This window comes from Bombus vosnesenskii, unplaced genomic scaffold, assembly GCF_011952255.1.
Source record: "Bombus vosnesenskii isolate JDL3184/JDL3185 unplaced genomic scaffold, Bvos_JDL3184-5_v1.1 scf7180000013265, whole genome shotgun sequence".
Lineage (NCBI taxonomy): Eukaryota > Metazoa > Arthropoda > Insecta > Hymenoptera > Apidae > Bombus > Bombus vosnesenskii.
This window is the reverse complement of record NW_022882925.1, coordinates 8,071,679-8,094,492: the sequence shown is the minus strand read 5'-3', so window position 1 is coordinate 8,094,492 and position 22,814 is coordinate 8,071,679. Positions and strand designations below refer to the sequence as shown.

Sequence of the window (22,814 nt, the reverse complement as noted above, 5' to 3'; positions counted from 1 at the left end):
GATTGTTCCCATAGAAACGTACCGCGTGATCGAATCGCGACCGCGCGTTCCTTTCGCATTTAACATAAGCCACACGTGTGTGTACTTGTCAGGTGAACCTTGTACAGTCTTGCAGGCCTACCGCAGTCTCAAATATTGACACGACCTGTGATGAACTCGGGCAATGTCTTTTGACATCTAAGGGTTTCAAATTCGCGCCGGAAGTCGTCGCGCACCGAAACATTGGATGGTTCATCGCCCGGAGATCGAAAACGGCTAAATAGGTAAAACTGCCGTGCGTTAGCATTAAATAAGGACTGATTGATGTAGGTTCTGTTTTATTTTTTCCCTACGTATTTGACCGTACCCTCATTACCGAACGTGCTAATCTCATTTCGCGCGAAACGTGTCGCGCGCCAACAATGATCGGGAGAACGTCATTAGTGGAACAAAAAAGGATCCAATGGGCGAGAGAGAGAGGTAGGTCTCGAAATTCCAATCATACGAATGATCCTATACTCGATAATCTTGAAAAAAAATGTAGCATCCTTGAAATTTGCTCGGAATGATCGTAGATATTGAAAAATATGAAAACTGAAGTTGCAATAATATATTTGATATAAAAATAGCATATCGCGTGCTGTGTGCCGTATCGGAATCGTAGTAAATTTAGATGGAAATGTAAATTATATCAAATCATATGAAATCTTAATACAAGTAGCCGGTAGAGAATACAAAATAATGTACATTTATATACAAACTGAATTAAATATCAGAGAGATATTAGCATGAAAATATGATAATATTGCGCGGCAAATTAATACTTTATACGGATACTGTAGAAGAAATGGCACGTCTTGGCGGAAGTTGGGGTCTTCTGAAAAATAACATCAACATCCGCACCAATATCCGGTAAGTATTGAATACCAAAAATACAATAAATGGAAAAGTCACGATAAATTTTGTTGTTTTAAAATTTTCATTCAAAAACACTAAGGCTATTTAATAAATATATTTTTTAATTGAATTTATTCTAAGTACAGAGTAAGTCGTGTAAGAAACTATTAAGAAGATGATATTTAAGTAATCAAATAGACATTACGTATAATTATTTTTCAATTGCTCGTGTTTTCGTATATAGCTTAAAATAATATTTAGACACTGGAGGAGTAGATCAAGGATATTTCATTAGTTAAACGGATTATCCTGTAACCAGAAACTTTCATAATTATACAATCAGATGTTACCAAAGCTAAATCAGTTTCAGCTGGATTTCTGGTTTTTGCAACATTGAAAGTTTAAATAAAGATATTATTGTATCCAAGAGATTGGCAATCCGAGTGACGAGTTAACTCGTCTTTCTAGGTTAATACGTTAATATAGTAAGCATTATGAACTTAAATTCTATATAAAAGCTTCAGAATTTTGTTAAATTATTCAAAAACTCATCAACAATCGAATAAGGTCAAGGTACTCGTACCTAATTCATTAGATTAGCGATATTAAATAAACGTGTTCAATGTTAGCCAGACAGGCTCGCATCGATCCGATTGTAAATCAAGGTGTTTCTATTACTATTGTACGATGTATTAATAAAACGTGTAACGCAGCACCTATCCGAATGGCGCAAGAATGTCCTTGACGGTAACGAAAGACAAGCAATCGCCCTCGAAACCTTTTCGTGCTGCTGGACATTACGGAAGTACCGTCAGCTTGAAGAGTCTGGTGACAGAGAGTTCCGGAAACGGCGGCACGAGCGTAAAATGTCTGGATTGCAATGGTGGTAGCTTGATAAATCTGCACGAGCAGTCGGAAGTTTCGCAGATTAGACACAGAAGTCCGAGCTTGCCACCGATTTATAACAAGGATCAGCAACAATATCATTGTCAGGTTCGTCCGTGAGATACGCTTAACATAGAGACTGAAATATATATCAACATACAGGGGCTCACAAAAATATTCGAATACTTTCAATGATTTTGACCAGGAATAACGATTATAAATTATAAATTACAAATTGTAACGGTATACATTATTTATTAGACATATGATTTTTATTAAATAAAAGATATTGTAAAACGATAAATATATAAATATATAGGGAAGGTAAGCGAACAACAAAATATGTAGATGCAGAATTTAAGATGATCGTAATTTCTTTTTATGCTTGAATATTCGTAACATTGTCCTACTTTTTACGCTACATACCGCGCTTATGTATTGTGTATAATTGATTATTTTTGAATATTCATTACGTAAAATTTGTTCTAAATGCCGTTCTATACGATAACGGAATAACAAATGAGCACGTGTTTTTAATTGCCGCTTCGAGACTGTGTTGAAAGTTATACGTGATTGTGTGTTACTCGTGAGGGGAAAGCAAAAGTAAGGCAGTCTGGCAAATCGATTCTTATCTTCCAAGCAAAGTTCACTCACCTCTTGACTACTCCTTGCCTGTATATGACCAAGTTTCTTACCAAAATTACATACTTTGTACATACTCCAATTTTCATATCGAATGTACATAGGACATGCAATGACTACCAAACCTGGTGCAACACTATTTAAGACTGAGTAACTTTTTTAAAACTGGACCAAACGACCAAATTCAGTCTAAAAGGTGTTGCGACACTTTTGGAAGTGTATGTGTAAAGTTGAAGCAATTACATATATTTGATGTATATTATTGTAGTTTCAGCTAGAAGAAAATTACAATGCTACATAACGAGTTATATGTATATACAATTTAAGATAGTTACAATATTTTCAAAATTCATATAAAATAACAATATAGCGGTATTTAAAAAATTGATTTGCCTTTGCACAGATACTTATATAAAATCAATTTAAATATCTTCAACGCAATCAATAACGTAATAAATAACATGAGTACTTAAGGAAATATAGCTGTACTTTTAAAATAGAAAATAATTCTTTTCCTGCAAAGCATTTATTTTATAAAAACTGTTCTCGTTAAAATAACGAAACGCGATAAAGGCAAAGCAATCGTATTCACTTAAGCTTAAACCTATGTCAAGATAGCAAACAGGCCCTACAAATCTCAAAAGTCGATACAGAACCCTATCACCGTTTGTCGTCCCTGTCTCGTACTGGCACAGTAATCATATCCAACTATGAGTATATGTATATGTATATGCACGTTAAAGGGAACACGATATTCAGATTGATGAAAAAGTAGGGAATTGCTCTCTCGTCACGCGAACCATTTTATCTTTACCTTTATAGAACAAATTCATTGCTTCGTATTTTAGGGCCAACAACGAGACTTCGCTACAGAAGGCTTACACTACCATTCCGAGAAACGTCGACTTTACGATCGTTACGAGAATTCAAAAAACAATCATTACGGTTCGCAAGGTGAAGAACGCGAAGGGGAAACTTCCGGTTATGCCAGCGACTCTGTAGACGTACCCGTGTCAGCGAAAGGAAGTAAGTTCGTATGGTAGATTTTGGAGTAAGAAGCTTAACATATTGTATCATACAGTAAGTACCAGATCGTATTGCATAAGTTCATAACACGCTAGAGTATGTCTTCTACGAATTCGATTTTTGGAATCATCTTGTTCTTACCTTAAGCTATTTATTTTTTATTATTAGTTATTACAGTTTCTTACATATGTATGTGGAAGTGTTATGTCCGATTTTTTAAAAATGAAGCATTCACATTTGCCGATAAAATATTTGCTTTTAAATAACAGGTAATTTCCTGTTTGATTCTCTAGCGCTGTTGCCCAGTTGCAAACCACTAGGAGCGGACATGACCGAAAAGACGTGGCAGAATCCTTATCACACAACACCTGAAAATTCATTACCACCATCGAGGAGATTATCTGATGGTAGAATAGGCGAACTTAACAGGCCAAGATGGGGCAGTGTCTGGGGTCAGGAGACTACACGAGGAGATCCACCACCACCGTCTTGGTTGTCAAGATTGGGACATTCGAGCCAAGTATGACTATGAGAAATACCTTGTAACTCGATTTCGATAACTATTTAATACTATAATTTAATAATAATAATTTAAATCAATAGAACAAATATCGTATCTTCTATTGATATATATCATGTTAACTATTATCTTCTATGATCAGAATTTGTAACTTTATATTAATATTTATCAAGGTTTTGGTTATTAATCACGAGAGTGCGAGTAGTTCAGACAGCTCAACGGTGGGCTCGATCGGATCCGATAACAAGACTTATCTTCGTGGTCAAAATATTCCTGTTGATGCACAAATTCTTCAAGAACGAGAAGTAAGAAGACAAAAAGCTCTAGAACTTCAGAGCGCGATTAAAAAACAACTTGAAGAAAAGGATCGACAAAGGAAAGAAGAGAAGGAGCGACGTCTGAGGGAGGAACGATTAGAGGAAGAACGAATTAAACGAGAAAGGGAAAAAGAGAAGGAAAGGTATAAATATATTGAGTTTATTTTTACAACGGATTATACGTGTCTCTACCAAGTAAACACACGTATAATTAGTTCAATAAGTCTATACGAAATCATCTTTATCCTAGATTTGAGGAAGAACAAAGAAAATTAAAAGACCGAGAAGCGGCTAAATTAAGACAAGCCGAGGCGATGCGTGAAGTGTTAGAAGCAGCAGAGCGTTTAGCAAAGGAACAAAAGAAATTTCGGCGAAAGTGCGAAAAAAATAGCGAAGAGAATCCCATTGCATCTCTTAAAAACTGTGAATCCAATATTTCGAATGAAAACCAGGTCGGTCAAAATTGCGCGAGTGCAGGAAGTCAACAGAATCTACCTTCTAATAATGACGATGTTGAAAACAAAACTGTCGAGAAAGAAACATCAAATACAGGAGAATATAATAATGTTGATAACAATAGTAACAAAACACACAATGACAATACCGATGACAATAATACGATGAACAAATCAGAACAAAATATGGATGACATAAAACCAGTCCAAGTTCCTGTTAGCAAAGACGTAGCCATTGTGCTAAGTGGTCGACTCGAAGATTCGGAATTACTCAGCAAGGCAAATCTACAATTAGTCAACTTGGTGTTGACTCCAACACCAAGAAGATTAGAAAATAATTCGAACAGTAATTTATCTGTAGGCTTGAATACCTTCATACAGAATATAGGCAGTTCGAACTTTACCCCAAATTCCTCCAGGATATCATCGATGATCGTAGAGAATAGATTACTCACGCCAAGCAAGTACAGAGCTATAAATGGCCGAGATTTCGGTACGCAAACAGATATAGAGAAAAATGTTCAGGATTTTCCGGAGAAAGTGCAGGACTTGACCACTAAGGATACTTCTATGAAGGACCGCAAGGATGCAACGAATGCTATTAAGAGGGACATTGAAAAGTGAGTCGTAATATGATGCATTGAATCACTTCAAAACTTGAAGAGTCGTAGAGGATATTATTCTTCTGTCTTGCAAATAGAAGCGGTAATTATGATTTCATTTCGTTTCTCGAAATTCTATTTTTTACGCACTTTATTACACAATTATTTTTATTTTATATTACTATCTTTTTTGTATATTTATTTGCACGTATATACATTATTTATTATTACACAAGTTATGCTTGCTTTCGCTATATTTGGGTGTTTATAAATATGCAAATATTTTATTTTCTAACTAACATTTGCATGGTATTGAATGTTATGCGCAATGTTTCGTTAATTTAAAAGGTCTGCTAACGTTGGATTGGCGGAAGACATTATCGTAAAAACTTTTCGTCGGTCGAAACCTCAATCTAGAAGAGCTATCGAATCTAGACCACAGTGGAATGCTAATAGGTAATTTTTAATAATGTTTAAACATAGATTAATATTTAATTAAAGTTTATCTCATCGCAGTACGAAAGATGTTTAAATATTGTTAATTTCTTAGACCTGGAACTCGATATCGCACGCAAAGCGAAAAAGATCCTCATTATCAACGACGATTACGATTGAGGAGACGTCAAGTTGAATCCAGCGATGAACGTTCTAGGTACACGTAATTCTTATTAATATTTCGATTCGTGCATTAAAAATATTATATTAGAAATATTATAACAGATAATCAACTGTGTTTTTTGGTAGATCGCCATCTCCTGACAGAAGAAAGTTTATGAATATTAAATCGAAAATTCGAACATTAAATAGATCAAAATTAAAAGTTGACAACTATGACGCAGATCTCTCGATGGATAGTTTGAACTCTATCATACCATTGAGAACTGACAAGAATGGGAGAATCACTATCGAAGAGAATAGGAACGAGCAAAGTGATAAAACTCGATTGAACAATGTTCATATTAATAATACTGACAATAAAGGATCACGAAATGACAATTCTAATATTTGGTGCGGACAAGAAATTCTATCTAAATTATCTACCTTGAAAAACGTACGTGTCGTATAACGAAATAGAGACGCTTTTAAGTATATTAGTGTTCCATAAATTGATATATGTAAATCTATCTTGCAGGGTCTTTTAATGAAACAGATCGAATGGGATTCCGAGAGATGCCTAATCTCTCCCGTTGCATCAGAGATCTTTTAACAAAAACCAAACAATCGCGTTTTTGTTCACATTTTCGTTTCTTTCGTTTTATATTTGTAGAAAACGAATTTGTACAGACAGCATAAAATAAGGAAGGAATAATGATTTACGTATCGGAAAATGAGATCTGAATATTTTTCTTGGATTGCAGATATAAATAATGGCCTTCCAATTGGACGATCTTCTAAAAGAAGATAAGAAGGATGCAAATTTATTACCTGATCTAAGTAAAGCAACCTGTAATTCTCAAGAAGAATTCCGGCGACTGCTCGAAAATTGTCCTGAATTTAAAATTAAACCGGAAAAGGTTGGAGTAATACGAATAATTTAACTGTCCCTCTACGATTGCGTACGATTAAGATCCTTTGACGGTGTAATAAAATGACAAAAAATTCACTATCAAAATCTGAAAATTCTATTCCCTGATAATTATGGAATAATTATGGTAATAGGTAAAAAAAGATGATGCAAAAGTGCGCGATAAAGAATTTTCCTGGAGGCCAACCAGAAGAGAACTGAAAGCATTTGGAAAGGAATGGAATTATGGAAATCCGATACCTCCAGACATGAGAGCTTTGAATCTTCACGAGTTACAACAGGTTGCTATTGATTGGAGAATGTTAACGCCGATCAGACCGAAGTATCGACAAGACGAAGAAATGTTTTCCAGATTGGTATTTATTTTATTTAGGCCTCGTAATCCCGCACACACCAATCAAATTAGCTTTTGAAACATTTTTTTACATCTGTAGATCCCTCATTTTATACCAATAAACTTTTGTTTGAAACATTTCGAACTATCAGAGCCAATTTGAATATTTGATGATTCGTAGATTGCCCTACATTAATAGCTTTAATCTGTGAATATTATTATTTATGTGTAGCGTTTTGGGAAATATATTTTTAAAATTAGGTAGTATCTTTAGGTCGTATAGTTATTTTATATTGTATTACGTTCTCTTTCTCAGGTAGAAATGGGAAAACTAGAAGCAAAAACAATTGCTAAAGAACGACGATCAATTATAAGCCCCATTAGACGCAGTAAAAACCGTGCCGGTATGATCGAAAGTAGCGTAAAAACGTGTGCTGAGTGTGGAGAAGAATATTGCTTTGGTGAATTTTGTGGCGATGTTCTGTACGATCTATTTGTGAGGGTAACTGTTACGATTCAGCAGCCGAAAGTGAAAGTGTCCGCCGACACAGAAGCGATAATAGCTAATATGGATCGTAAAAAGAAACACAAGAGGAAGAAAAGAATTAAGAATAAAAACAGATCGTCCAGAAAGAATAGTAAATTGTTAATTAGACACAAAGGAATGAAATCTGCTGATTTGGGAAGAAAGAGCAATAAAGTCAAGATCGAGAACGAGGGCGATTCGAAGCCTGTTAAACCATTCAAAAGGAAATGCAGCAAATACCCTAAAAAAGGATTTCGAAAATAAGCGTAGAAAGTAACATTTAGGGAAACTAGAAAAACGAATTTAAGTAAATGATTGTTTTTAATAATGAAAGTGAAATATGATAATTATAAATGTAAAACGTGTGTATTCTAACGATATTGTTTGTGTTTCCAACGATGAGTAGATTAATTAGTAAAAAAAAAAAAGTATAGATACTGTATAAGTTTATATAATGTAAATAATTTCATGTAGAAAGTAGAAACTAAAAGAGAATAATGAAGGAACAGTTGATGAAAAAGTAAAATGAGAAACGAGGTTCTGTACGTTTTATTATTTGTCTATATTCTGTGGTCCCTTGAAAGTTGGAATAAACTAGCCTTCCTTATACAATATTTAAAAACTGTAATGACAATTAAATATGTACAAAACATTCATTGTAACGATAATTAGTGGGCGGGCGCAGTGAATGGTTGCAACTAAATGTTGAAAAATATAATTTTTATTCCTCATTTCATTTACCTCTTTTTACCTCTTCTTTATTTTGTAATGCATTATTTTTTTCGCTTATACTTCTATCTCAAAAATGTCACAATCAAAAATGTAAGTACGGAACGAGAAATATTCTATTTTCGCATTTGTACCGATTGCGCGATTTTTTTTTTTTTTGTAGTAGCTTTGATCATGTACTTTAAACTTACAGCTACGAAATATTTATATTGCAAGGACTTATATAAACTTTCAGAATTTATAATGATATCATAATTCAAATAAGAATATGCAGCCGTTGGAAACAGAATATTTCTCTTGAATTATGTTTTTTCCATCAATTTTGAAAGAAAATTCCATTTATATCGATTTCAACATTAAATCGTACGCTATATATAATATTTGAACTGACTGAAATACACGCATTTTACACAAATATATTTATATAGATATCGTAATATCAGTAACTACGTTAACACTTTTGGTGAATAAAATACATCGTGAATAACCATGACATTTCTGTTTCACGGAATAATATCCTTTTATCTAGTCTACACTTGGTTTCCTTTATTCTATATTCGATATTTCTATTATGATCAGAGTCCAGGTGCATCACTACCAGGTTAATAATATTGCAAGCGTTAGGCCACTAAACTTAACTTCGTATCGTACATTTATTTATATAAGGAGAAAGACTTTCTTTAGAAAAAAATATTTCAGTTACTTTGAACTACGCTCAAGCAAAATATCGACGTCACGTTATAATCACTATATGTAACTACAGTAGTCTCATTAAGTTACAATCAAAGTACATATATGTATGTTTAAAAATATAGTTAATTTCGTTGGACACTGATCGACACTTTTGAAATATCTCTACAATCATACTTGTATAGACCACGTTATTCAATCACTAGTTTTTCAAGCTACTACCACTTCAGTATACAATAAAATTGCACATACGTATATATTTAATTAGAAAGAACATTGCTGATTAATATATTATACATATATACAATAGCGATAATATTTTTTTAATCATAATCAGTACAATTAAATTTAGTTTTGTTGGAAAGACTTCCTTATATCATTAGTATTTAATTTTTGTGTAATTCTTTTTTTTATTAGGATCTTGCGATAGCAACAGTTTTATAGTGATTTTTACATCGATATTTAATTACTCGATAGACGAGTAAAGTGCATATAAATATTATTCAAAATATGATATCCTTCTATCAACATGATTTTAAAAACTCCCTTAATTTCCAGGCTGGTTAACTGAATTAACTTCGCCTCTTTGTCATTGTGTCGTCACGCGAGTTAGTAACCCGAAGAATATTACATACAAAAATATGATGATATTAAATACCTAGACCGCACGATTCAGTAGCTACTCAAATTGTCCCAATCGTTGAACTTAAGTACACCAATGATTATTTGGTAAATATAAACATTTCTTACGACCAGCGTTGAACAATAACATTACATAATCGTTCATAATATAAAACTATCCTTCGTTCATAATATAAAACTATAATTAATTACATTTAGCTTTACTCGATCAATTGCCCACTTAAATATATAAGTTTAATACAGCTGTAACACTGAATACGGATAGTATACACGCAACATGAATTATTTAAGCGATGTTTGCATTTATAGGTGCAATAGAAACAAAATAAAGACTACATTTTTTACTTTTCTTTAGTGCCGTTTATACCTTAAACAACGAAATGTAACAACTCGTACTAGTAAGAAAAATCGTTATTTCAACACTGATCATAACGCCTGTAGAAAAATCTTTACATTCCGTATGTTTCCTTTTTATTACTTCAATTATAGTTGAATAGGTACTTCCAACAATTCGTTTGAATAATTACGTATAGGAAAGTAAAATTATAAAAATGCAGAGTGCTTGCTACATAAAATTAGAAATGTAGAGACGATATATTTATAAATAATCGAAAGATGAATATTAAAGTCTTTTCATTGCCAAAAATTATTATACAACAGTTGCCCATAGTAAAGTATAACATATACTTTTGGCACTCGATGGGGTCACTCGATACAAGCGACTATATTTCATTGGATTTTACATAATAATAACGATCCGTGGTTCCACACTATATGTATATAGAATTGAAGATCGTTCGAAAAAATTGTATTTAAATAAAAAAACCTTTCTTTTTTCAAAGTATCAATATTTTATAACAAAGAATTTTTTAAAATATGTGAAATACTAAAATCTTTAATACCTTGTATGTATATCTCAAAACATACAGGTAGAATGAATATTTTGTGAAAATATATTAAGGGTAAAAGTACAAAATATGGAGAGCTATTTAAACGAATATTTTTTCATTTTCTTTTTATAAGTAAAAGCTATAAATGATAATATTATTTAATAGTACTATTTTACAACGTTCATGTAACGCTCAGGTATACAGTATACTTATCACAATATTTCATTCGCCATACACCCTAAATATTCTTTCTTTATCTTTACATATTAACATACAACACTAATTAGTAAATTGTTTCGAGCAAATGACGTTACAATGCAACTCCTATATTAATTATTACGCATTTAATCGCGATAACGCGATTGCAACTAACATCATTTTTCGATTTCAAATTTTTGTCTTTTCATTTTTTCAGAAAATAGAAGCCAAAAAACTCTGAATATAGTACTCAATTTTAATGTTTTCTTTAAAGATATTCTTAATATTTAATTCTTCTTTCAAGACATTACTTCTCTTATAGAGTTTAACTCTTGCATTTCCATATGCGATATTACTATATATAATGTAGATATTAACGATTAAATTACATTAGTTAAAAAGACTATTTGGAGAAAACCTTTAATGTATAATCAATATACTCACTATATTTTATACATGGCATAAAATGTGAACGGCTGGATTAGATTGTTCGTAAAAAATTAAAAGACAACATAATAACTTTGATTATTTGATCCACGTTTGATCATACTCGTTAATAAGACTTCCCTCAGATTTTTGTTCAGTAGAATTATTCTTATACATGAAAAGATAATATTTGCAGTACCTTCTTTTCTATTAAATATATTTAATAACGAGACACTTTGAAAGTCAGAACACAATTTTATTCTTATTAAATCACATAATATAATTGGTAAAAGTATTTTAGGTATGAATTAAATATTTTTTATATTTTTAAGTATTATACATGCCTACTGGTATTATATAAACACTAAAATCCGAAAACAAAAATATATATAATTATATATTGTACAGATAAATAATGAATAAAATTCAGTTATCTCAATTAAAACAATCTATTTTAATTAATAAATTAATCATATGTAATTGTATATTGACTTTCATTGTACCTCGTTTTACTTCTCTTCATAACTTGGCACAAATTTTGTCACAGGTTCGCATATGCTTATAAATACATATCAATCCTTAAAATTCGTTACTGATGTACTTTTTATGATAAAATATTACATACAGTTTATTATTACAAAGTATATAATTTTGGATCTATATGATGGAATAAATTACCCGCTATCAAGTATAAGAAAATATTTCTCTCAGTACATTGAAAATGACATGTACATCAGTAATGCAAACTTTTCTCCATAAGAGATTGTCCTGCACTTTATTATTGTTTTGAAATATATCTCATACTTTCTAAGTTTTGGCTTTCAACCGTTCGCATCTATAACATTTGAATTACTTATAATGCATAAAATTAATATTTAAAATATTACTAACGTGGATGCAAACATGTTGCAAAATAACCTAGCAAAAATATTGTTCATAGGACTTGTTGACAAAACGTAAAGGACATAAGTACTATTTGTTAACAATTTATACTTAAAATGAAACTCTTAAAAATACATATTAAGAGATGTAGCTGTAACTCATGGAATACTAATGCATCATTATAGACATATATGAAAATCCTTAAAAGAATAATATATATATAATAACTATTTTATAGTGAAAACTATGACTTATGCCTCTTTCGTTAAATGCAAAGCAGCTTCGTTAAAGCAGATAATTAGTATGTTGAAAAAATCAATAGTTAACAAAGATTTTTTCTGCATACAACGATTTTTGCACCTACAGTCATGTAGCATGTAAAATCGAACTGATCGAACAACCTAGTCCAATTGGCATTATGTACAAGGGGAAGGAACAATTTGGTCAGGTGGTTAATTGGTAAGTCATTTAAAACACACCTGGTAAGTCCGAAATGACACATGTCGTTTGGACCAAGCAGGATTCTCACTCTATTCCTTTTCACGAGGAACGTAATTTTCATCATACTTAATCACCCTCAGTTATCTTTACGAGCTTTTTTTTTACTTTTCTTTTGAGGTTTGGCTTCTGTCCAGACATCTAAAATATGTTTAAAAACACGTTTAAGATTTCTACTCTTGAGATCTAAGAGTTTATATTATTATTATGATATTCAAAACTACAAAATTAGATTTATTACAGTGTATAAAATTACCTCCTAGTTCATCAAACACTGGTCCAGTCTTCTCTTGTGTTTGTATAGCTTTAGGACTTTTTCCTTCTGAATTATCTAAATCTTTTTCTGTATTCTCATCCTTCTTTTTTGCTCTTTGTTCTTGAACTTTATTATCTACTTTTGATGTAGGAGGGGTCACTACAGAGGTGTTTTCACTTTCAGAGACTTTCTTAGTCTTCTTTGACTTTCCACTCTTTTTCTCTTCTTTTTCTACCTTTTCATTCTTAAATATAATTAAATTGCATTAATTATTATAATATTAAATATTAAGCATATATATACGAAAATAAACATTTAAATGAACATTTAAAGAATACCTTAGTTTGTTCTTCCTTTTGTTGTTCTTTTTCCTTACTTATTTCCTCGTTGGAAATAGGTGTAAGTATCACATCTTTTTTCTCCTTCTCTTTCAATTCTTTATTTTCTGTTTCCTTAATAACTTTATCTTTAATTTCTGTTTTTTCTGAAACTTTTTGTTTTGTAACTTCTTCATTAATTAAATCAGCCTTTTTAGCATTCTTTTTGTTCTTCTTTGAAGGAGATTCTTCTTCTTTTTTCTTATTTTTCTTATCTTTTCGTGAATAAGCTTGTTCCCAGTCGCCTATATTTTAAAGATAAAATTAATGTTTATCTAGAATATTATTTTAAAAGTCATTTAAAAATGTTTAATAGAATGTTACCTTCATCGAAGTCAACTGGCTTCTCTTGGAATAAATTCTTTATATTCTTCTTATTTTTCACTTGTTCAACTTTGTTTTCTTTACCAACTTTTACTACAACTTGATCTTTATCTTTTTTTGTTACAGAAATTTTATTATCTTCTTGTTTTCGTTCTTTCAGCTTTCCTTCAATATCATCTGGTTTAGACACAGCTTTCTTTGTAGCATCCGTTTTTGTTGATACAGATTTTTTAATAGGACTTGGCTTTTCAATTGTAACTTGGCCATTAACAGATTTCTGCAATATACATAAATTGTTTCAATGAAAATTTAGAATACATAAATTTTTCATTTTTTATAATCTGTATACAGACAAAAAAGAAAATTATATTAATTAAGATTGTCCTAGTTTTATGAATTTTTTGAAAATGGATACATAAATGTCTATTATGATACAATGAATAATAAAATATTTTTAAAAAGTAGAGAAAGGGATAATAATATTGATTCTGAACAGCATATACATAATTAAATTGCATTTTACGTATTGAGAAAGACGATAACGAATAATCGTTTTCAACTGGTGATGCCAGCTGATTATCAACCATGTGTTCGTGTAGAGAAATACTTGCAACAAATAGACAACCATATGGACGGTAAACGATAAAGATTGTTAGATTTGCATTGTAAGTTGATTCGAAAAAAAAAAAAAGAAAGATATATTGTTTAAATCGTTCACTTATGTCGTACTAACCTTTTCTTTGATCTTGCTACGTTTCTTGTTGGCAAATTTCCGGTCCACGTCGGAGCCTACAGAAAGTTGTGCAAAAGGTGGTTGTTCGGCTTTCTTGAAACCAAAGACGAAAACGAGAATTGCACATACAAGCACGATACCCACAGGTAACGCATATTGTGAATGCTGAAGCAGCAAGCTGACGTCCATGGCAATACAAAGGACGTGTCAACGTGTGCGAGACCGACGACGGAAATGAGGGACGGCAATAGAGTGACGGCGACAACACATACGGTTACAACTCGACGGTGATCGGTGAACCGAACGCTTAACGCACACGATACAGATCGAATAACTCAAAACATAGCACTCTAGTGGAAGGTCTTCGAATTACTAAATGCCAGGCGGGCGCCGATCTTCGCTGACGCGGCTGTGACATGCCACTAAATAACTCAAACGAGGTCTTATTTCATATATTCACAAAAGTTTCTATGGAAATTAAATAACACATTTACGGATAGCGATACATCAGAATATCATAAAATTAGCGATTATAATTTATCAATAATAGAAGAATAATGTATCATATAAATTTTTCATTCTTTTGTATAGAAAGTATTGAATTTAATCACTTCGCCGCATCGATCCAAAGATCCACGTTACAAGAGTATACATATGTGATTAAAGTTTTCGTAAATATAAATATGTAGTATACATTACAATAAGTTCTATCTTGTTTCAAACAAAATATCATAACATAAAATTTCTAGGTATATAAAAAATTTGTCTTTATTAAAATTAGTATTGATTATAAATAATATAATACATATAACGTATTAAACAAAATTCTTATTAACTTTTTGATATTTTAGCGAACTGTACAACCATTGGCTTATCTTTTAAAATAAAACCATTTGTTTCATTAAGAGCTAATTGTGCTTGTTCTACATTTTGCAATGTGATGAATGCTTGACCCTTCATTCTACCCTCTTGCATAAGTCTCACATCATATCTAAAACAAAATAAATTATTATTAGAAACAATTGTTATTAAATTATATAACAAGCAAATTGCTTCTTATTTAATGCTTACTCAAATTCTGTTTTTAATTCAGGTACTATATATTTTCGGTAAATAAAATGTAGATCCTTCTCTTCAACTTGCTTTGTAAGATTCTTTATATATAAACGATTTGATGGTTTTCCAGGGTGGTAATTTTTAAAAACAGGAAGTAATCTTTGATCTATAATGAACAAAATATAATGAAAAAAAGATTTAACATGTTCTTTCTTTGATTGTTTTGTTATATTTAGAAGAATACAATGTTTTATTGAGAATATAATAATTCTTACCATTAGCCGAAATTCTATTGTTCGCTAATTGATTAGATGTAATTACTTTTTGCTCAACACCCTTAGTATTTTCGCTATTTTCAGCAAAATCAAGGGGTTTAGAAAGCGGAAACATTAACCCAAAGCCACCATCTGCAGCATTGTTCGAATCAGTATTTTCCTCTTTATTTGAAGCATCTAAGAGTTTATCCACCATTTTCAGTTCAATTTTAAGATTTTTTGTTTCACCACGTTGTACTGGCTCAAACATATCTGCTGGTTTTACAACTTTTTGTGTAGAATTTGAAGATGTTATTTGTTTATTTGGATTAATAAATTTTGGAATTTTTAAACGTTTTTTATGTTGTGGACGTTTTCTTTTTACAGGTATAATTTCCATAGGTATTGCATTATCTTCCTCATTTGACTCTATTTCCGATTCCTCTTCTTCTATTTCCTCATTGAAAATATCTATTGTATATTATATATTAAATATATATATATATATATATAACTTAAGAAAAGAACATAAGAAGAAGAGAAAATATAATTTCATTACCTTCATTTTCTTTAGTATATAAACTTTCTTTTATAAAAATATCATTATACTTTTCTATATCATAAGCTTCCTTAAGTGCTGGAAATTCTGCTTCTAACTCTTCAAAAGGAGGTGGTAAATTCATCCTATTCATCAAATGTAAAACCTATGTAAACATAAGATAAGATGAATGAATAAAGAATATAGTATATTAAATTATACTTTTATATTATATTTTAATTTCTTCACCTGAGTATAAAATACTGGTTCTTTTAATAATTGTATGGCTATTCTTATTAAAGTGCCTTTTGTTGGTGCTGAATATTTATATTGTATATTTGGTGGAGGTGGCTGAGTAAAAACTTGGTTCATAGTCCAACTATTTAGTTTCTGTAGAAATGTTTGAAAGTTAGATCTGTTTGTGGATTCCTTCTTACTTTCTTCTTTTGTAAGTTTGTTATTATCAACATTATTTTCTGTTTTTTCTATTGACATAGACTTTTTAGCAAATTCAACCGTTAAATATTGTCCTTTGACATTTAATTGATGTAAACGTAACAATGCTTGTGTGGCTATTTCTTGAGATTGGAATTTTGCAAAAGTTATAGTGTACTTTTTAGAAAACCTCAAAGTTCGGGTTTTAGTAGCACCATATTTTTTGAATAATTCATTACGTCGTTCATCAGAAAGTTCTGGTGGCAAATGAAGAATTCTAAGTGTATCTGAGGCCTAAAATAAATAATTTCGTTAATATATTTAATAAGAATAAATATTTTTATTAATATATTTAAAAACGTATTTCTGAATTCCATATAAAATTTAAAAAATAAAATAAAAACCAAAAATACAATGAATCTAAGTAAATATAAATCTAAGTAAATGATAGGTTAAGTATTAATGATATAATTTATAACATAAACTTAATAAAATTTTCATTTCTATTTATAATTTCTCAGTCATATGCATATAAATATATTAAATTACATGTGCTATTTCAGATGACATCCTAAATTTAAAAAATTATCAAATAGTGTCAAACTATATTTATGATTATACTGCAGATCGTAAACATAAAGAACTTGTATGGTCTATACACATCATCAGAAAGGAAATTATGAACCTGGAGGCTGAAGTCCAGCGACATCTTAAGATATATTAATTAATAAGGCCGCGGCATATTCAATTTTGACAATTTTATTTTCTCCTACTTATAGTTTCTAGAAATTTTACTTAAACTAAAGATTTTGTTAATTTTATTGTTACCACAAGAACGTAATAAAGATCAAAAACCAGATTAGTCCACTAATTATATAATAAACTATAAATATATTTAATAAGTTAGCTACAAAGTTTTTAAATTAAATGTAAGTTTCGCGAAAAGAAGATTTCTGCTTACGTTTATCTTATATTTGATATCTTTTCTAACTGTTCTATAAGTATCCTATTCTATTTTATATTTTTTTGTTTTAATTCATCCGTTCTCTATGTACTACTACGCGAATGCTGTCATGGAAACAGTTTATACGGAACTACTTTCGGAAGTTCACTTGTCAATTTGATCCGCCGAATTTACCGGCAAGTTTAAAAACAACGATTATATTTTATTTGTAGTATATCAATTGCATTCTCATCGTCAAGAGACTTCATAGCTTGCGCTAAGCTTAATACAATTTTTCAACTAGGATTATTGACTGTTCCTAATATTCGCTTCTACTAAAGTATCGATTGGCGTTCGCGAAAGTGACCGCAAAGCAGAATAATCTGTTGCTCGTTGTATTTAAGGATATTCCAATTTCCAAATGTAAGTAAGATCTGACAACCTAATTGAAAATTACATAATAAACATTTGTATTCAAATTTCGATGGATGTAATTCAGAGTATAGGCATTTAATTATTTATTTTATTGTAGTTACCAAGTATGTAGCGCCAAATCGTATTGCAGATAATGGTAATCAATAATCAAAATTTATGATAAAAAATGATTGTATATTTTAACATATCTCTATATAGGTGTCTATATTATCGTACATCTACAATAGATCGTTAACTAAAGTAGATATTAAAATAAAAAAATAATTTTTATATTACTCTCATAATTTTATTGAAAAAGTATTACATTCTTATATGAAAAAAATACATTTCTTACGGAATGTATCATGTCTCTAAATAAACAAACAAGTTATTAAAATATTTCAGTTATTATAACAAATATTAAATTTATATGAAATTCCTATAATATATCTAATAAATTTATATCCTATAATATAATAATAAACTGATTATAAATTAAAATAGATTATGTATCCAGGTTTAATCGAGACAGAGATCACAATAGAGCCCGCAGAGGTGGTAGTGGCAGAGGTAACAATAAAGGAGGTAGTGATAGTATTCGTGGTAATAGCATTAATATATGCGGTATACGTGGTAGAGGCACTACTAATAATATCAGAGGTATTGTAAAAAACAAACAACCTGGAGGAGCTCTTAGAAAAATCAATTGGGATGTGAGATCTTTAGAACCTTTGCGCAAAGATTTTTATATTGAACATCCTACAGTAAGAAGCAGGTAAAAACCTTTTATCTACTCTTTATTATTTTCTTTAACTACAATATAAATTTCAATACAATACTTTACACTAGATCAAAAGAAGAAGTATGCCAGTTCAGAGAAAATGCAGAAATAACTATAAAAGGTGACAATATACCTAATCCTATTCAATATTTTGAGGAAGGAAACTTCCCACCGTATGTATTGGATGAAATACATAAACAGGGATACTCTCAACCTACAGCAATTCAAGCACAAGGATGGCCTATTGCACTTAGTGGCAGAGATTTAGTTGCTATTGCACAAACTGGCTCTGGAAAAACGCTAGGAGTGAGCCAAATTAGAGATACATTAATTTTTAACTTGTAGAAATGTAAAGACGTTTTTTTTTTATTAAGAGTTAAAATATGCACATAATACATGTATATAAAATTAAGTTTTAATGAGTTTATATGAATTGATAAACTTTTAAAATATTTTTATTTCAGTATGTTTTACCAGCAATTGTACACATCATACATCAACCACGTCTTGGTAATGGAGATGGTCCAATTGCTTTAATCTTAGCTCCTACAAGAGAATTAGCCCAACAGATTCAGGAAGTAGCTAATTGTTTCGGAGAAGCAGCAGGTGTAAGAAATACCTGTATCTTTGGTGGTGCACCCAAAGGCCCACAGGCACATGATTTAGAAAGAGGTGTTGAAATATGTATTGCTACACCAGGTAGACTTATTGATTTCCTGGAAAGAGGGACTACAAATTTACGCAGGTATAACTATTATTTTTAACTAAAATTATGTACAATTAAAATATTTTCAATATATATGATATTGAATATGCATTATTTTAGATGCACATATTTAGTATTAGATGAAGCTGATAGAATGTTGGATATGGGTTTTGAACCTCAAATAAGAAAGATAATTGAACAAATTCGACCTGATAGACAGGTTTTGATGTGGTCAGCTACATGGCCTAAAGAAGTTCGTGCATTAGCTGAAGACTTTCTGACTGACTATACACATCTTAATATTGGTTCTCTGACTTTATCAGCTAATCATAATATTATTCAAATTGTGGATGTTTGCCAGGAGTTTGAAAAAGATTTAAAATTATATAGACTACTTCAAGAAATTGGAAATGAAAAAGAAAATAAAACAATAATTTTTGTTGAAACAAAACGAAAAGTGGATGATATTACAAGAAATATCAGGCGAGATGGATGGCAAGCATTGAGTATTCATGGTGATAAAAATCAGCAAGAAAGAGATCATGTATTACAGGAATTTAAAAGTGGAAGAGCTCCTATTTTAGTTGCAACAGACGTAGCTGCTAGAGGCTTAGGTATGCGTTACTTCTTCATAGTACTTAGATTATTTACACAGTCAAGAATATCGGGTGAATATGGGAATTGGCAACACTTATTGGATTAGCCAGATGCGTTATTAATAAGACCAGTGGACAGCTATGTATGTAGCAATGTGTGATTTATTGAAATTTTTTGATAGCAGAGCCCTTACAATACACAGATTAAACTCTATTTTAACTTTATTTTTATACTTTATGATATGATTTACGTTTTAAACAGGTTTGTATTTTTTTATCATTAATGAAATATATAGGGTTACTTATATGTATAATTATTTAAATAAACATATTTTTTCAATAATAAAATTTATATGAAGGGTTCTAAAGAAATGCACACAAGCTACCACTAAGACTGTCTGCTTTTCTTTTTCAGAGGCACAGAGTACCCTAAGTGAACGCAGTGTACTGCCAGTATTGGGCAGACACAGTGAATGTTTTATTTTTCTTTGCTTGTATTATATCAATAACAATATCAAAATATTAAACATACGCCTGTGTTTTCAATTTTTAAATTCTTATATAGTATTATATATTTTTGAATTTAAATTTAAGAATTTAATACAGATTTTAATTTTATAATATAATAATAGTAATGATTACATCGAAAATGTTTATAATACAATAATTATAAAGTAATCATACATTAAAAAAAAAAATTCTGTTTTACCGTATATATGTAAGTAGTATATATTATATTTATTTTTTTATCTTTGTCTATTGATTTGCTGTTATAGTATGTCAAACAATTCTCAAGCGTTTTCTAGTGCCTCTAATTGTTAAAATTATTATTTAAAATCTAAAAAGGTCAATGCATTCAGGCTTAAACATTAAAATGCTGCCTTTATCCCAAACCAGACACTACCGCTGTGTCTGTCTAATCTCTAGGCCATCATACATGACTGAATAGCCCTACATTTAAAAGTAAATGGGGCTGTTTTTGCTGATTTTGAAATGGAATTTCCAACTAAAAGGTGGGTGGTTTTCAAACCTGACTTATAGACAAATATATTTAAGTGAAAATTGGGGGATATTGTTCCATCTCAATAAAAGCTAAAAACTTTTAAAAATTTTATAATAATTTAATATATTCGAAACCATTTTATATATTTCATCTCAAGCATTCTATATAATTACTTTTGCAAGTTTGAAGATCATTCTGTGAACTTGACACACTCAACAAATGGGGTGATGATTATTACAAACAATATACATATAAGTATAAATATTAGGAAAATTCTTATATTTTGTAAAATATTTTTTCACAGATGTGGATGATGTTAAATATGTAATAAACTTTGATTATCCGTCATCGTCAGAAGATTACATACATAGAATTGGTCGTACTGGACGAAGAAGACAAACTGGTACCGCTTATGCATTCTTTACAACTCATAACATGAAACATGCAGGAGATTTAATAGAGGTATTAAGAGAAGCAGGACAAAATATAAATCCACGACTTACTGAAATGGCAGAATTAGCTAAATCAGGAAGTTATGGAAGCAGAAGTATGTGTTTAAATTATTTTCATGTAAAGCTTAAATAAAGTTCATAATTCATTTATTTTGTATTTTTTGTGAAAGGTGGCAAACGATTTATGAGCAATGACAGAAGTAATGCTAGACGAGGTAATACTGATACCAGAGGAAGAGGTGGTTCTACGAGAGGAAGAGGTCGTGGTGGAAATTCTTATCAATCTACTTCAAACAATTATTCAAATTCAGATTACAATAGCTATAACAATATGAGACAAAGTAATTCAACTAATCAGAATACAGGGTATGGGTATACACAGAGAACTTATGGGCAGAGCAATTTAACACCAAGTTATGGGGGAGGAGATAATTATGGAAGTACTTATCAGTATAGAGGAACAACATACTAAAAATACATATACTATATTACAAACAAATTTTACTATCAAAGTATGTTAATAACAGTATAGTTACATTTGTGTTAATCTTAAGATAAATAAAATAAAGAATACACAAAATATGAAACAGAACCAAAAAGTATCATGTATTTTATATACATGATAAAGAAAAAAATAAAAAGATAGTTAGTAATGGTTAAAATAATATTTGTTAAATATGTATGTATTATTTTAAAAGTTAAAAACTAGATTTCATTATACAAAATGTTTTAAAAAACATTTCAGGTTAATAAATATATATTATGTTTTTATTATATAATTTATAACTATACTATATTTTGTGTTAATAATATTTTGTGTTAAAGTAAAAAATATTTTAATTAAGGAAGCTTTGTGAAAAATAATATTTAAGTGAAATTAGCTTATTATATTTTGTTATACATATCATATACATATAGAATGTTAAATGATGTTTATTAAATATAATTTAATATAATGATGTTCATTAAATATAACTACAAAAAATTTAAAACTTAATATTTTTCACAAATATGTATATATATATATATATATTATATTATATATATATATTATATGTATATTATATATATATTATATATTATTTTTCATTTATTATAATAAAATTTTATTCAATAAATTTTGGTACATGTATAAAATAAATTGTTTATTTCACTGCATGAATATATCAAACAAGTTATATAAGTGCTAAAATTTCCCATTAAATAATTATAACTAAATGTATTTTGTTATATTTTTATGTTGTGTGTGTGCGTGCGCATTTCAAGTTATATTAATAAAATTA

General features: G+C 30.0%; 5 protein-coding genes and 1 long non-coding RNA gene across 8 annotated transcripts; 4 read left to right on the top strand and 2 right to left on the bottom strand.

Annotated features, from left to right (window-relative positions):
* Positions 1-367: 367 nt before the first annotated feature.
* Positions 368-6,571, top strand: LOC117242728 (histone-lysine N-methyltransferase, H3 lysine-79 specific). Its single transcript, XM_033509636.1, has 11 exons — positions 368-459; positions 822-891; positions 1,590-1,869; positions 3,252-3,429; positions 3,723-3,949; positions 4,123-4,409; positions 4,517-5,341; positions 5,672-5,779; positions 5,874-5,975; positions 6,068-6,374; positions 6,456-6,571. The coding sequence occupies exons 1-11, from the start codon at positions 402-404 to the stop codon at positions 6,528-6,530; spliced, it is 2,517 nt and encodes an 838-aa protein (XP_033365527.1). The 5' UTR covers positions 368-401; the 3' UTR covers positions 6,531-6,571.
* Positions 6,572-6,663: 92 nt separating this feature from the next.
* LOC117242719 lies at positions 6,664-8,136 on the top strand. The gene is made up of 3 exons (XM_033509626.1): positions 6,664-6,837; positions 6,983-7,204; positions 7,499-8,136. The coding sequence occupies exons 1-3, from the start codon at positions 6,691-6,693 to the stop codon at positions 7,970-7,972; spliced, it is 843 nt and encodes a 280-aa protein (XP_033365517.1). The 5' UTR covers positions 6,664-6,690; the 3' UTR covers positions 7,973-8,136.
* Positions 8,137-10,755: 2,619 nt separating this feature from the next.
* On the bottom strand, positions 10,756-14,755 carry LOC117242718 (nucleolar protein 58-like). The gene is made up of 5 exons (XM_033509610.1): positions 14,354-14,755; positions 13,621-13,897; positions 13,258-13,541; positions 12,920-13,163; positions 10,756-12,804 (listed from the first exon to the last, which is right to left on the bottom strand). The coding sequence occupies exons 1-5, from the start codon at positions 14,540-14,542 to the stop codon at positions 12,743-12,745; spliced, it is 1,056 nt and encodes a 351-aa protein (XP_033365501.1). The 5' UTR covers positions 14,543-14,755; the 3' UTR covers positions 10,756-12,742.
* Positions 14,756-15,161: 406 nt separating this feature from the next.
* LOC117242704 (RNA-binding region-containing protein 3) lies at positions 15,162-17,344 on the bottom strand. Of its 2 annotated transcripts, none has more exons than XM_033509590.1 (6): positions 17,186-17,341; positions 16,451-16,930; positions 16,223-16,367; positions 15,685-16,134; positions 15,425-15,575; positions 15,162-15,344 (listed from the first exon to the last, which is right to left on the bottom strand). In XM_033509590.1, exons 1-6 carry the CDS (start codon positions 17,204-17,206, stop codon positions 15,185-15,187), a joined length of 1,407 nt encoding a protein of 468 aa, XP_033365481.1. In that variant the 5' UTR covers positions 17,207-17,341; the 3' UTR covers positions 15,162-15,184. The 2 variants fall into 2 exon arrangements, with proteins under 2 accessions (XP_033365481.1, XP_033365489.1); XM_033509598.1 differs by having other exon boundaries at positions 15,185-15,344; positions 15,685-16,113; positions 17,186-17,344.
* Positions 17,345-17,701: 357 nt separating this feature from the next.
* LOC117243129 (ATP-dependent RNA helicase dbp2-like) lies at positions 17,702-22,130 on the top strand. Of its 2 annotated transcripts, XM_033510366.1 has the most exons (8): positions 17,702-18,002; positions 18,511-18,768; positions 18,843-18,895; positions 18,995-19,080; positions 19,239-19,519; positions 19,601-20,094; positions 21,384-21,626; positions 21,702-22,130. In XM_033510366.1, coding segments are annotated over exons 1-8 (1,719 nt in total). In that variant the 5' UTR covers positions 17,702-18,000; the 3' UTR covers positions 22,004-22,130. The 2 variants fall into 2 exon arrangements, with proteins under 2 accessions (XP_033366257.1, XP_033366256.1); XM_033510365.1 differs by having other exon boundaries at positions 17,703-18,002; positions 18,843-19,080.
* Positions 20,101-20,607, top strand: LOC117243131. Its single transcript, XR_004495402.1, has 2 exons — positions 20,101-20,338; positions 20,492-20,607. It is a non-coding gene; the product is annotated as an uncharacterized LOC117243131 (long non-coding RNA).
* Positions 22,131-22,814: the final 684 nt, after the last annotated feature.